Source organism: Indicator indicator, chromosome 29, assembly GCF_027791375.1.
Source record: "Indicator indicator isolate 239-I01 chromosome 29, UM_Iind_1.1, whole genome shotgun sequence".
In the NCBI taxonomy this organism is placed as follows: Eukaryota; Metazoa; Chordata; class Aves; order Piciformes; family Indicatoridae; genus Indicator; species Indicator indicator.
This window is the reverse complement of record NC_072038.1, coordinates 2,837,211-2,851,692: the sequence shown is the minus strand read 5'-3', so window position 1 is coordinate 2,851,692 and position 14,482 is coordinate 2,837,211. Positions and strand designations below refer to the sequence as shown.

Sequence of the window (14,482 nt, the reverse complement as noted above, 5' to 3'; positions counted from 1 at the left end):
TAGGAAGGAGGCAGTTCTGCACAATGAGGGTGGGGAGACACTGGAACAGGTTGCCCAGGGAGGTGGTGGAGGCCTCATCCCTGGAGACATCCAAGGTCAGCCTTGCTGTGTCCCTGGGCAGTCTGCTCTAGCTGCAGGTGTCCCTGCTGCCTGCAGATACTGAAATGCTGCTCTAAAGTCCCCCTGAAGCCTTCTGTTCTCCAGGCTGAAGAGCCCCAACTCTCCCAGCCTAACCCATAGGAGAGGTGCTCCAACCCTCTTTGAGTTTATCTTTGGATTATCTTTGGGTTCCAGAGATAGTTCCCAACTGAAATCTGGGGATATATTTGATATCTACAAGACATCTCTGCTGAAGCACTGCCTGCCCTTTGCTTCCGTTTGAAGGGCAATAGAAATTTACATTCAAAGTGCTGAGCTGACAGCAGGCTTTGTGTCATGATCTGGATGAGGGTATCGAGGACACCCTCAGGAAGTTTGCAGAGGACACTAAATTGGGTGCAGTGTGGATCTGCTGCAGGGCAGGAAGGCTCTGCAGAGGATTCTGGCCAGGCTGGATCCATGGCTGAGCTCAGTGGGATGAGATTTAACAAAGCCAAGAGCTGGGTCCTGCACTTGAGCCACAACAACCCCAGGAAGGCTCCAGGCTTGGGGCAGAGTGGCTGGAAACTGCCCAACAGAGAAGGACCTGGGGGTGCTGGGTGCCAGCAGCTGGAGATGAGCCAGCAGTGCTCAGGTGGGCAAGAAGGGCAGCAGCAGCCTGGCCTGGAGCAGCAATGGTGTGGGCAGCAGGAGCAGGGCAGGGATTGTGCCCTGGGACTGGGCGCTGGGGAGGCCACAACTGGAGTGCTGGGTTCAGTTTCTCACTCCAAGAAGGACATTGAGGAGCTGGAGCAGGTCCAGAGAAGGGCAACCAAGCTGGGGAAGGGTCTGGAGAACAGGGCTGGGGAGGAGCAGCTGAGGGAGCTGGGGGTGTTTGGTGTGGAGCAGAGGAGGCTGAGGGAGACCTCATTGCTCTCTACAGCTCCCTGAGAAGAGGCTGGAGCCAGGTGGGGGTTGGGCTCTGCTCCCTAGACTCAGGTGAGAGAAGGAGAGGAAATGACCTGAAATTGTGCCAGGGGAGGGTGAGGTTGGAGAGGAGGAAAAATTTGTTTGCTGCAAGAGTGGTCAGGGATTGGAAGAGGCTGCCCAGGGATGTGGTGGAGTCCCCATGCCTGGAGGTGTTCCAGAAATAGCACCTGGGGCCATGGTTTATAGGCCATGGTGGTGTTAGGCTGATGGTTGGACTGGATGACCTCAGAAGGCTCTTCCAACCCAAACAACTCTATGCTTCTATGAGTGACTTGAGAGCTGAAGCACAGAGGCTGACCCTGCTGTAGAGGCAATTCAGGGAAGCCTCCATTTGCCAGCAAAACAACAAAGTCCATCTTCAAACACTTGATGTGATCAAAATCTCTTCTGTATTGCAGCTCAACATCAAACACCAGCAAGCAGGTTAAAAAGGAAGGGGAGAAAGAAAAAGGGAAGAAAGAAAAAGGTGAAAGATGCTGCAGTAGTGCCTGTGTGAGGCACTGGAACATCCCTCTGCACCTGGATGCTGCTGAGGGGATGGCAACGTCCTCAGAAAACTTCCAGATGAGAGCAGATGAAGGCACCTCGAGGTGTCATAATCAATGTTGTCTATCAAAGATGCACATCTGAGGAGCTTAATTAATGGCAGGTATTTAATTAAGACTCTGACTGTAGCTGTGATGAGTGGCAGAGGCAAGCTGTGAGCTGCAAGCCTTTCAGGTCTGACCAGCCCCATCAAAGGGCCTTGCTGATGCACAGAGACAATGCAGGCAGCAGGTTGTGTCCCAGGGAGGCTCTGACAAGAATGAAGAGTACAAAAAGTCCTCCAAAGTACAAAAGTTCAGGTTGGAAGAGAGCTTTTTGTTCTTCTGTCAAAAAAACCCCAAACTTCCCCCCCTCCAAACCCCAGATTCCCTCAGAGTAGAAGCTCTGACTTGGTGGTAGAGCTCCTAAGCCCCACACCCAATCTGATCATCTGCTGATGCCAAGTGATCAACATGCAGTTAACAGCACTTTGTCTGCTGCTCTGCTCCTCCTCCACGGTTGAATTGAGGATTTAGAGCTCATTATTCAGAGGCACAGTTATTAAACAAGGCCCTGCCAGCAGCCTGTGCAGAGCTGCAGAATGAAAATCCTTCTGCTTCAGAAACAGACCAGGGGAAGTGCCTGGGAGGAAGAAGGACTCCAAGTTGGCCAGGTGTGTTCTGGCTGTACCTTAAGCAGCTTCACTGCTCCTGCAGGACACACCTGCATGCATCAGGAAAGAGAAGAGACACTGCAGAGAAGATCACAAAGGAAATCAGAGCTGGGAACCATCAGTCTGTGAATCCCAGCATGGTGAGGCTGGAAAGGACCTCTGGGAATCGCCCAGTCCAATCCCTGCTCCAGCAGAACACCCACAGCAGCTTGCCCAGCAGCACAATGCCCAGGGGGGGTTGGAAGCTCTCCACACAAGGAGACTCCACAACCTCTCTGGGCAGCCTGCTCCAGGCCTCCAGCACCCTCACAACAAACAACTTTCTCCTCCTGCTCAGATGCAACCTCCTGGGTTCCACTTTTGCCCCTTGCCCCCTGTGTTGTCCCTGAGCACCACTCATCAGAGTCTGGCCCCAGCCTCTTGCCCCCCACAGCTCCTTTAGCTCTTGCTGAGCATTGCTGAGATGCCCTCTGGGGCTGCTCTTCTGCAGGCTCTCAGCCCCAGGGCTCTCAGCCTTTGCTCCTCACAGAGCTGCTCCAGGCCCCTCAGCAGCTTTGCAGCCTCCCCTGGACTCCAGCAGTTCCCTCTCCCTCTGGAACTGGAAAGCCCAGAACTAGACCAAATATTTCAGATGTGGCCTGACCACAGCAGAACTGAGTGGGAGGAGAACTTCCCTTGCTCTGCTATCTGTTTGCTGTTCAGGAAATGTTTCTGTGTGCATGACTCTGCTGTTGGTTACCTTACCAATGACTGTGCAGACACACTTAGGCTCCCAAAGGCACAGTGAAGCTTGCAGCAGTATCAGCACTCTGGGATTCTGGAATGCAAAGTTCCAGCCAGGTAGTGACAGCACAGAGTGGGAGTAAAGCACAATGCAGGTGGCACAAAAATCAGAACACCTCACTGAGAGGAAAAGAACACTTCTGGCTTCTCAGAGATGACTGCTAAACACCTGCAAGAGACAGGCCCTGGAGCTGGACCAACCAGCTCTGCTCAGAGAATCACAGAACTGCTGAGGCTGGAAGAGCCCTTTGAGATCAGGCCAGGCATGGGAACACACATGGAGCACCCAGGGACCAGCACCCACCCGTGAGCCACAGAGCCATGGAACCACTGAGCTGCCGAGGCTGGAAGAGCCATTTGGGATCATCCAGTCCAGCCCTCACCCAGAGCTCACAAAGCCACCACTGCTGCTGAGCCACTGCCACCAAACCACAGCCCTCAGCACCACAGCCACACAGCTTGGAAACCCCTCCAGGGATGGGGACTCCACCACCTCCCTGGGCAGCCTGGGACACTGCCTGAGAACCCTTTGAGTGAAGAGATGTTTCCCTATATCCAACCTGAACCTCCTCTGGCACAACTTGAGTATTTTTTCTCTTGACCTTGTTGCATGTGAGAAGAGCCCAACCCCCACCTCAGTGCAGCCTCCTCTCAGGGAGCTGAAGAGAACAATGAGGTCTCCTCTCAGCCTCCTCTTCTCCAGACTTAACACCCCAAGTCCCTCAGCCAAATACCAGAGGCAGTCACTCAGCAAAGGCTTTTCCACTAAATAACATTTTATCCCCTTCCTGCTCTTGACTCACCCTGCAGTGACCCAGAGGCAGGATTTGCACCAAGGTTGATGGCTGTGTGCTCTACTGCCCCTCTGGTCTGCTCAGCTTTTAGCAGGATCCCGGAATTCAGGGTGCAGCATCTGCAGGACAGATGTGCAGAGAGTAGTGTGGCAAATCCCAAGGGATCAGCACGTGGGGATGTGGGGACTGACTCCCTGGCTGAGCCAGAGGCACCCTCCTGTGATGTGTGGCGGTAGCCTGGAGGCTGCTTTCCTCCAGCAGCACCAATTGCTGCTCATCTTCTGAGGAGCACACAGCAGAGAGAGCTTCCTCCAGGCAAATGCTTCTCTTGTGAGGCAAGGAGCATCTGAGAGCCTCTGTCTTTGGATGACAGGCAGGCAGAAACCTAAACCACAGACCTTTAGCCATGGCGACTGAAAGGATCTTTTGTTCTAATGCCCCAGAATCAATCATTTCCATTCTGCATCCCCAGCAGTGTGGGCAGCAGGGGCAGGGAGGGGATTCTGCCCCTCTGCTGTGCTCTGCTCAGACCTCCCTGCAGTGCTGGGGCAGCTCTGGAGCCCTCAGCACAGACAGGGACCTGGTGGAGCAGGGCCAGAGGAGGCCACAGCAATGCTGGCAGGGCTGGAAGCCCTCTGCTGGGAGCCAGGCTGAGAGAGTTGGGCTTGGGCAGCCTGCAGAGGAGAAGGCTCCAGGGAGACCTTCTGGTGGCCTTGCAGTGCTTCAAGGCTGATCAGAGAGCTGGGTCAGAGTTTTGAGCAGGGCCTGTGGTGACAGGACAAGGGGGGAGGATTTGAAATTGAAAGAGGAAGATTGATAGTGGGGAGAAGGGAGAAATGTTTGCCCCTGAGGGTGGTGAAAGCCTGGTTCAGGAGAAGCTCAACATAAGCCAGCAGTGTGCACTTGAAGCCCAGAAAGCCAACTATATCCTGGGCTGCATCAAGAGAAGCATACCCAGCAGGCAGAGGGAGGGGATTCTGCCCCTCTACACTGCTCTCATGAGACCACAGCTGGAGCTCAGTGTCCAGTTCTGGAGCCTCTGTTACAAGAAGGATCTGGAGGTGCTGGAAGGTGTCCAGAGAAGGCCCATGAGGATGAGCAGAGGGCTGGAGCTGCTCTGCTGTGAGGACAGACTGAAAGAGTTGGGGTTGTGCAGTCTGGAGAAGAGAAGGCTCCCAGGACACCTTCTTGTGGCCTTCCAGTATCTGAAGGGGAATAGAGGAAAGATGGGGAGGGACTTTTTAGGGTGTCAGGGAGTGATAGGACTGGAGGGAATGGATACAAGCTAGAGGAGGGAAGATTTAGATTAGACATTAGGAGGAAGTTCTTCCCCATGAGGGCAGTGAGACACTGGTACAGGTTGCCCAGGGAGGTGGTGGAAGCCTCATCCCTGGAGGTTTTTGCAGCCAGGCTGGATGTGGCTGTGAGCAACCTGCTGTAGTGTGAGGTGTCCCTGCCCATGGCAGAGGTTGGAACTGGATGATCCAACTGCACACTGCGAGGCAGCTGCATCAGCACCGGCTAGCTCCGTGCTGTGCCCAGACCTTTAGAGGAGAAAAAAGAAAGCTCTAGAGACAGGGAGACTGAGAGAGAGAGAGAGGGGTGGGGGTAGAGGCGACTCGACCCGACCTGACTCGGCGCCTCTCCGAGGGCGCCTGAGAGGGCGGCGTGGCTGGGGGCGTTCCCGGAGAGGCCGCAGGAGGCTCAAACTCGGCGGGACCGGCAGGGGCGAGCTGCAGGCAGCAGCCTCCCGCTCCTTGGAACCCAGCGAGTGGGGCATGAGAGGGAGGGCTGTGGTCGGACAGCTGGGAGCGAGTGGCCATTGGCACAGACAGGCTAACAGGCACAGGGGGAGCAGATAGAGACTGAGTGTGCCCCAGGGCCTCCTTTTGAGTCAGCTCAGTAGCTGGCATGAGCAGGGGTGTGGGCAGGACACAAGGTGCTGCAGTTTTACTGAAGGCATGATGGTGGCCACTCGGAGGAGGTGCTCTCTGCACCCACCAAATGGATATTGGCATCCTGGCCACAGGTTGTGAGGAATGCCACAGCCTTTAACAGGCAACAGGGGGAAACACTGACTGTGGGTGCGTGTGGTGTGAGCAGTGTGCTGGGTTACCCCCATCCTGCATGGGGCTGAAACAACCCAGCCCCCAGGAGGACAAAAGAAACTTAATCCGGGGGGAATTGGCTCCTCCCCTACCGGGAGAAGGGGGGTCCCCTGACTCGAAAGTAGTCTATTCCACTCCCCCTTCCTGTCCAGCAAGCCTATAAAAACGGTGGACAGAGGGCTGCTCACTCTTTCTTGCCCTGTCTGCTCAAAAGAGCATCGCTGCTGCCACTGCCCCCTGCACTGACCACCTGGCTGGGGCCTACCTTCTCCCAACTGAATCCACTGACATCCAGGGGAACACAAGGCCATCCAGGCTTGGCTTTATCTATTTTCCCACTTACCCTCATCCCTCACCTCTGTGAACCCTCCCTGTTACTGAGATATAGATACATATATATATATATACACACACACACTTTTTTTTCCCTTTTCGTAAAAAAAGAAAATTTACTTCTCCTACTTCCAAACTGATTTCAGACTATTTTTTTCACAAATTTACTTCCCCTCTCCCCTACCCTTTTTTTCCTTTTCCTCTCCACCTTGCCTTGAGAAAGGGAGAGGGGCGGGGGAGGAACCTCAATCTGTTATCATTCGAGCTCCTGAACTCCAGTCAGAGCTCAAACCACCACAAGCAGGTTTCTGACCTGCTCAGCCAGGTGGCACAGCTCCAGGATGAAGTGATGGAGCTCAGAGAAGAAGTGAGTAGGCTAAGAAGCATGAGAGTGAGAGGGAAATTGATAACTTTCACAAACTGATCTTTACAAATACAGAACAGGAGTCAACTCTCAGTGGGGCAGAGGATTCAATATCCTCTCATCAGCAAGCCTCCAGCCCTCCTGCAGTAACTCATCTGTGCAGGGGCCATGTGAACAGGTAGCTACCCAATGAAACCAACAACACAAGTGGAGCAAACTTGCTCCTGTAAGAAGAGCACCACCCACAGTGCCCTTGCAGAACAGGTAGGAGGCTCTGCAGGAGGAACTGGCTGTGAGCAAGGAGGAGGGCTCACAAAGGCCAAACATGCCACAAGGGCCAGAAGTGCCACCAAGGCTGACTCACCTCAGGCCAGCCATAAAAACTGACCCTGAAAGAAAAGTGGAAGGGTCATTGCTGTAGGTGTGTCCCTGCTGAGGGGGGCAGAGGGTCTGATATGCAGACCCAACCCCTTTCATAGATAGATTGCTGTCTCCCTGGTGCCCAGGCAAAGGATGTCGTAGCTAAAGTTCCCTCCCTTGTGAGTCCTTCAGACTATTACCCACTTCTGTTTTTTCAGGTGAGTAGTGATGATGCAGCAGTGAGAGGCTCACAATCAATTAAAAGAGACTTCAGGACCCTGGGGCAACTCCTAAAGGGATCAGGAGCTCAAGTTGTGTTCTCCTCCATCCCTCTGACATCACAGCAATGGATGAGGGAACATTTAGGGAGAGCCAATAGGTCAATTCATAGCTCTAGGACTGGTGTCATCGACAGGGGTTTGAGTTTTATGATCACAGCACAGTTTACAGGGCACCAGAACTACAAGCAACCAATGGGATGCACCTGACCCAGAGGGGGAAAGGATTCCAGGGCAGGAGTTAGCAGGGCTCATTGACAGGGCTTTAAACTAGACTGGAAGGGGGAAGGGGTTGTTCATTTCCTACTTGCCTGTAACAAACATTGGGGCAGCTCACCAGAGGCAGAGGCATGGATGCTAGCAAGGGCTCTCAACGTGTTGCCCTGAGGAAAGCCAAGGATGAAGCACTGGGACACCCCAAGGGAGTCACGGGGGAGTCAGCTCAGAGGGTGCTAGGGCCAGCCCAGCTGCAGTGCCTCTGTGCTAATGCACACAGCTGGGGCAGCAAACAGGACGAGTTAAGGGCACTGTGCTGCTGGGATGCTATGATACAGTGGCTGTGACTGACACTTGGTGGGGTGAGTCCCATGACTGCAATGTAGGCATAGATGGGTACAAGCTCTTTAGGAAGGACAGGCAGGGGAGGAGGTGTTGCCCTCTATGTCAGTGAGCAGCTGGAATCAGTGGAGCTCCACTGGGGAAGGCTGAGGAGATGGTTGAGAGCATATGGGTGAAGATTAAAGGGAAGAGAGGGGAAGGAGATGTTACTGTAGGGGTCTGCTACAGGCACCTGACCAGCAGAGCCAAGCAGATGAGGCCCTCCACAGGCAAATAGAAGCAGCTTCCAGGTCACAAGCCCTGGTCCTCTGGAGGATTTCAACCACCCTGACATCTGCTGGAGGGACTACACAGCAAGGCACCAGCAATTCAGGATGTTCCTGGATTGCATAGATGACAACTTCCTCCTCCAAATGGTAGAGGAACCACCAAGAAAAGGTGCTATGCTGGACCTTGTTCTCACCAACAGGGAAGGGCTGGTGACCAGTGTGAGGCTCAGGGGCAGCCTTGGCTGCAGTGACCATGAAGAATTTAAGATCCTCAGGGCAACCAGGAGGACATATCCCAGGCTTACAACCCTGGACTTCAGGCATGCAGACTTTTATCCCTTCAGGGATCTGCTGGCCAAAGTACCATGGGACAAAGCCCTAGAGGGAAGAGGGGCCCAGGACAGCTTCTCAGTGTTCACAGATCAACTTCTCCATGCCCAGGAGCAAAGTATCCCCACAAAGAGGAAAGCAGGAAAGAATGCTGGGAGACCTGCCTGGATGAGCAAGGAGCTCCTGGCCACACTGTCACACAAAAAGAAACTGTACAAGGAGTGGAAGAAATGACAGATGGAATGGGGACAGGCAAGGAAGCTGCCTGAGCAGCAACAGACCTGCTTAGAAAAGCTAAACTCAGTTAGAATTCAATCTAGCCAGGGAGATCCAGGGGAACATCAAACATTTCTATAGGTATAATGGTAAAAAAAAGCCTAGGGAAGGTGTGGACCTCTCAGAAAGGGAACAGGGGAGCTGGTGACAAGTGCCATGGAGAAGGCTGAGGTTCTCAATGACTTCTTTACCTCAGTCTTCACTGGCAAGGGCTCCAGCCACACTCCTGGAGTCATGGAAATTAATGGCAGGGACTGGAAGAAGCAGCTGCCCATGGTGAGTGAAGATCAGGTTCAGGATCACCTGAAGAACCTGAAAGTGTTCAAGTCCATGGGACCTGACAGAATACACCCAGGGGTGCTGAGGGAGCTGGGCAGGAGGTCACTGAACTGCTCTCTATTATATTCCCAAAGTCCTGGCAGGCCAGGGAGGTCCCCACTGACTGGAAAAGGGAAACACAGCTCCCATGTCCAACAAGGGCAAGAAGGATGACCCAGGGAACTCCAGGCCAGGCAGTCCCACCTCTGTGCCTGGTAAGATCATGGAGCAGATCCTCCTGGAGGCACTGCTGAGACAGAAGAATAATGAAGAAGTGATTGGGTACAGCCAGCAGGGCTGCACCAAGGGCAGATCCTGCCTGACATACCTGGTGGCCTTCTGTGACAAGGTCACAACATTAATAGATGAGGGGAGAGTCATTGACCTGGAGCTGAGCAAAGCCTTCCACACTGTCCCACACCACAGCCTGGGCTCCAAGCTGGTGCAGTCTGGGTTTGATGGATGAAGCATTCAGTGGGTAAAGAACTGGCTTGATGGCTGCACCCAAAGAGTGGCTGTCAATGGCTCCATGGCCAAGTGGAGGCCAGGGACAAGTGGAGTCCCTCAGGGATCAGTGCTGGGACCAGTCCTGTTCAACGTCTTTGTTGGTGCCATGGACAGTGGCACTGAGGTTCCCTCAGCAGGTTTGCTGATGACACCAAGCTGTGTGGTGCAGCAGACAGGCTGGAGGGAAGGGATCCATCCAGAGGGACCTGGGCAGGCTGCAGAGCTGAGCCCATGACAACCTCAGGAGGTTCAACAAGACCAAGGGCAAGGTCCTGCAGCTGGGTCAGGGCAATCCCAGGCACTGATATAGGCTGGGCAGGGAATGGCTGGAGAGCAGCCCTGAAGAAAAGGCCTTGGGGGTGCTGGGGGAGGAGAAGCTCAGCAGGAGCCAGCAGTGAGCACTTGCAGCCCAGAGAGCCAAGCAGAGCCTGGGCTGCATCAAGAGAAGTGTGGCCAGCAGGGCCAGGGAGGGGATTCTGCCCCTCTGCTCCACTCTGTGAGACCACAGCTGGAGCTCTGTGTCCAGTTCTGGAGCCTCTGTTCCAGGAAGGATCTGGAGGTGCTGGAAGGTGTCCAGAGAAGGGCCACGAGGCTCCAGAGGGCTGGAGCTGCTCTGCTGTGAGGACAGACTGAGAGAGTTGGGGTTGTTCAGTCTGGAGAGGAGAAGGCTCTGAGGAGACCTTCTTGTGGCCTTCCAGTGTCTGAAGGCAGCTCCAAGAAAGCTGGGGAGGGACTTTGGAGGGAGTCAGGGAGTGATAGGACTTGGGGGGATGAGCTTTAGAGGTCCTTCCCATCCAAACCAGTCTGGGATTCCATGACTGTATGCTCCAGTGCCATGAGCTGCCAACAGCCTCCCAACTCTCAAGGTCTCTTAGCCCATTTAGATGATTAATCCAACACCAGCAATCAATAATTATCCCACTCACACCAGGCTGTTTGCATACCCAGAGTCCTCAACATCACAACATTTAATGAGCTTTCCTTTGAAGTTAATGCACCCAAAATGGGAGGCACAGAATGGGCCACAAATACCAATATTGATTTCTTTTGGCCTGCCAGCCCTGGCATGAGGAGGGCTTGGGCAGGAGGAGCCTTTGCAGTGTTTCTATCAGACATCAGCAGAGTGCTGAGGCCTGAATCTGAAATGCACTTTGCACAAGGCTTTGTTGAAGAAACAATTTATTACAGCACTTAATCTCCCTGATGAAAGAAAAGGAGATTTTTGCCTGCTAATAAGCTGTGTAGAAGCCATGACTAATTAACCTAATTATAGGAGGCTGTGACAAAATGGGATTGTGCTCCAAGTGTGCCTCGAGTCACGGCGCTCGCCAAGCCCTTCCAGGGCAACAAAGCACCAAACAGGAGCAGAGCTGAAGGCCTCAGGGAGCTGACACCAGCCCTGTGACCAGAGCCAAATCAACAGCAAAGCCATCACAAAAGGCAATCTGAAGAGCATCCAGGATCTCAAAATCCAGAGCTCACCATCTGAGAATGCTGAAAGCCATAAAATCAGCCCAGAGCAGTGGGAGGCAGTGCAGCTCCTGGGGATGTGCAGCTCAGAGGGACAGCAGTGAAGGTGAAGGCAGATGAGATAGGCAGCAGGCTGGTGAGGCACTGGAACAGGCTGCCAGGGAAGTGGAGGAGTCACAACTCTGGAGGTGTTCCAGAACTGTGTGGCCATGGCACCTGGGGACATGGTTTGGTGGCTGTGGTGGTGTTGGGTTGAAGGTTGGAATGGATAAGCTTAGAATCATAGAATGGTAGGAGTTGGAAGGAACCTCCAGGGATCACCCAGTCCAACCCCCCTGCCAAAGCAGGGTCACCCAGGGCAGGGGCACCCAGGGCAGGGCACACAGGAACACATCCATCTGGGTTTTGAAAGTCTCCATAAGAGACTCCACAACCTCTCTGGGCAGCCTGCTCCAGGTCTCCAGCACTCTCACACAAAGTTTCTCCTCCTGTTCAGGTGGAACCTCCTCTGTTCCAGTTTGTGCCCTTTGCCCTATCACAGGACACCACTGACAAGAGCCTGGTCCCTTCTTGACACTCACCTTGCAGATATTTACAAACATTGCTGAGATGCCCTCTGGGGCTGCTCTTCTGCAGGCTCTCAGCCCCAGGGCTCTCAACCTTTGCTCCTCACAGAGCTGCTCCAGGCCCCTCAGCAGTTTGCAGCCTCCCCTGGACTCTCTCCAGCAGTTCCCTGTCCCTCTGGAACTGGGAGTCCAGAACTGGCCCCAGGACTCCAGATGTGGCCTCCCTAAGGCAGAATAGAGGGGGAGGAGAATCTCCCATGACCTACTGGCCACACTCAAGCAGTGAAGAATGCCAAGCCAGGAGGACTCCAGAGGAGCTGCCATGCACCATTCCCCCTCCACATCCCCAGGTGAGCAGGGGCAGGGGCAGGGCTGGGCTGAGAAGCTATGGATCCAGCCTGGCCAGGTCCCTCTGCAGAGCCTTCCTGCCCTGCCCTCCAGCAGATCAGCACTGCCAGCCAGTTTAGTGTCATCTGCAACCTTACTGAGGGTGCCCTTGATCCCTCGTCCTTGATAAAGACACTAAAGAGAAGTGGCTCCAGTACTGAGCCCTAGGGAACACCCCTGGTGACCAGTACCCAAGTGGAGAGGACTCCTTAACCCAGGGAAGCATCCACCCAGCCAAGCCATGAGCAGCCAGTTTGGGCAGGACACTGCTGTGGGACACTGCTTGTGGCACCATAACTCCTGCGAAGCCTGCCAGTACAATGCAAACAGGGAAAGAACATCACAGCTATGGAGCCTGGATGAAGATGTTCTGTCTGGTCACCCTCCAGGAACCAAGGACATTCTCTGTGAAGCATGGTGGAAGGGAGGGAAGGAGAAAACTCCCTGTCCCAGGTGAAAAGCAAGAAGCACCTGAGTGAGCTGAGGATGTCTTCTCTTCAGAGCACCAGAGAAATGTCCCACAGGGGCAGCCTGCTGTAAAGAAAGCAGCAGGGGACTGAGCCTGGTCAGAAGCCACAACAAAAGGCACAGTCTGAGATCCAACAAGGTGAGAAGGACCATGCCAGACCTGAAGAACATTCCAGAAAACAAACCACACCCTGCTGAATCAGGCCCACCTCCAGCACAGTTTGCCTCACAAAGCTAAGACAGCTGACAGCAATCTGCAGTGCCCTTCCTCACCACACACACAGCAGCTGGTGGACCTTCTTCTGACCATGACAGCATTTCCTGCAGGAGTTGTAGCAGCTGTCACTGTTCCATCCCTAGCACATCCCTGCAGAAGGTCACACAGAATGGAGGGGCTGGAAGGGACCTCTGGAGATCATGGAGTCCACCCCCCTGCCAAGGCAGGCTGGCCTAGAGAACGTCACACAGGGAATTCTTCAGGTGAGTTTGGAAAGTCTCCAGAGAAGGAGACTCCACAACAACTCTGGGCAGGCTGCTCCAGGGCTCCAGCATCCTTAAATCAAAGAAGTTCCTCCCCACGTTCAGATGAACTTCTGATGTTCCAGTTTGTGCCCACTGCCCCTTGTCCTGTCCCTGGGCACAACTGAACCAAGCCTAGTCCCATTCTGCTGACACCCACCCTTGAAGTATTGATCAGCATTGATCAGATCCCCCTCAGGCTGCTCTTTTCCAGGCTAAAGCCCCCAACTCTCTCAGCCTTTTCTTATCAAGAGAGATCATAGAATCATAGAATGTTCTGGGTTGGAAGGGACCTCCAAAGCTCATCCAGCCAACCCCCCTGCAGTCAGCAGGGACATCCCCAACTAGAGCAGGTTGCCCAGAGCCCTGTCCAGCTTCACCTTGAATGTCTCCAGGGATGGGACCACAACTACCTCCCTGGGCAACCTGTTGCAGTGTTCCACCACCCCCATGGTAAAGAACTTGTTCCTCACATCCAGTCCAAATCTGCTCTGCTCTCATTTCAAACCACTGTCCCTGCAGGCCTTTGCAAACAGTCTCTCTGCAGCCTTCTTGAAGCCCCTTCAGGTACTGGAAGGCTGCTCTGAGGTCTCCCCAGAGCCTTCTCTTCCAGTCCCCTCAGCATCTTCACAGCCCTTTTCTGTATCCTTCCTAGCAAGTCCCTTAAACCCCCACCTCCTCCCAAACACAGTGAAGATCTCCATGTCCTGTACAACCTGAAACAACAGCCCCCATGGGATGCCATCATTCCTGCCTTATGGAGAGGTCCAGATCTCATTGGGAAGAAATGACTTTGCTGAGGACACAGAGATCAGCTGGGGTCCAGTCATGAAGAGCTCCCAGAGCTGATCTGCCTACACAGCTCTCCACTCCTGTGGTGTTTTTGTTCTGCTTCTCATCTATGCTCAGGGCTTTGTTCCCCAATGCTCTAAGGACCAAGCTGAAGGCTGCTAGAAAGGCTTTCAGAGGAGGTAAGGGATGTTGCTGTCACACCATCAAGTGAAGCAGGTACCTTGATTCCTCCCCAGGAGTGATTGGACAGGAACTCCACAGGGCTTGTGACTCCAGGCTCTGTTGGGTACCTCAGGAGGAAGTCCAGTTCCACTGGGTTGATCTCTTTACTCATCAGAAGTATCTGCAATGCCAAACACATAGGGTACCCCTGAGCACCAGGACACAGGGCAGCACCACACTGCAGCACATCAGCTACCAAAGATGGGGTTGGAAGGTACCAGAGGGCTCTGAGGGAACATACCATGGAGGTGCTTTGGTCTCCCCAGTAAAGGACCTGAACAAGAATGGAGTTTGGCCACATAAGAGGACCAAATCTGAGGAGAACTGTGTAGAAAGGGCTGTGAGCAGCTCAGAGACAGCAGGCTGAGGAGAAGTCCCTGCCCACACAGCTGAGCAGCCTTGGAGCCTCCCCTGGGCACTCTCCAGCAGTTCCCTGTCTGTCTTGAACTGGAGAGCCCAGAACTGGACCCAGGACTCCAGATGTGGCCTCAGCAGGGCAGAGCACAGAGGGAGG

General features: G+C 54.0%; 1 protein-coding gene across 1 annotated transcript in view; it reads right to left on the bottom strand.

Moving 5' to 3' along the window:
* Positions 1-14,482, bottom strand: part of DNAH9 (dynein axonemal heavy chain 9) — a 243,779-nt gene that overhangs the window by 44,658 nt on the left and 184,639 nt on the right. The window contains exon 59 of the mRNA XM_054394050.1: positions 13,967-14,089. Coding sequence (XP_054250025.1) covers positions 13,967-14,089 — 123 coding nt within the window. The remainder of the gene's footprint in view (positions 1-13,966; positions 14,090-14,482) is intronic.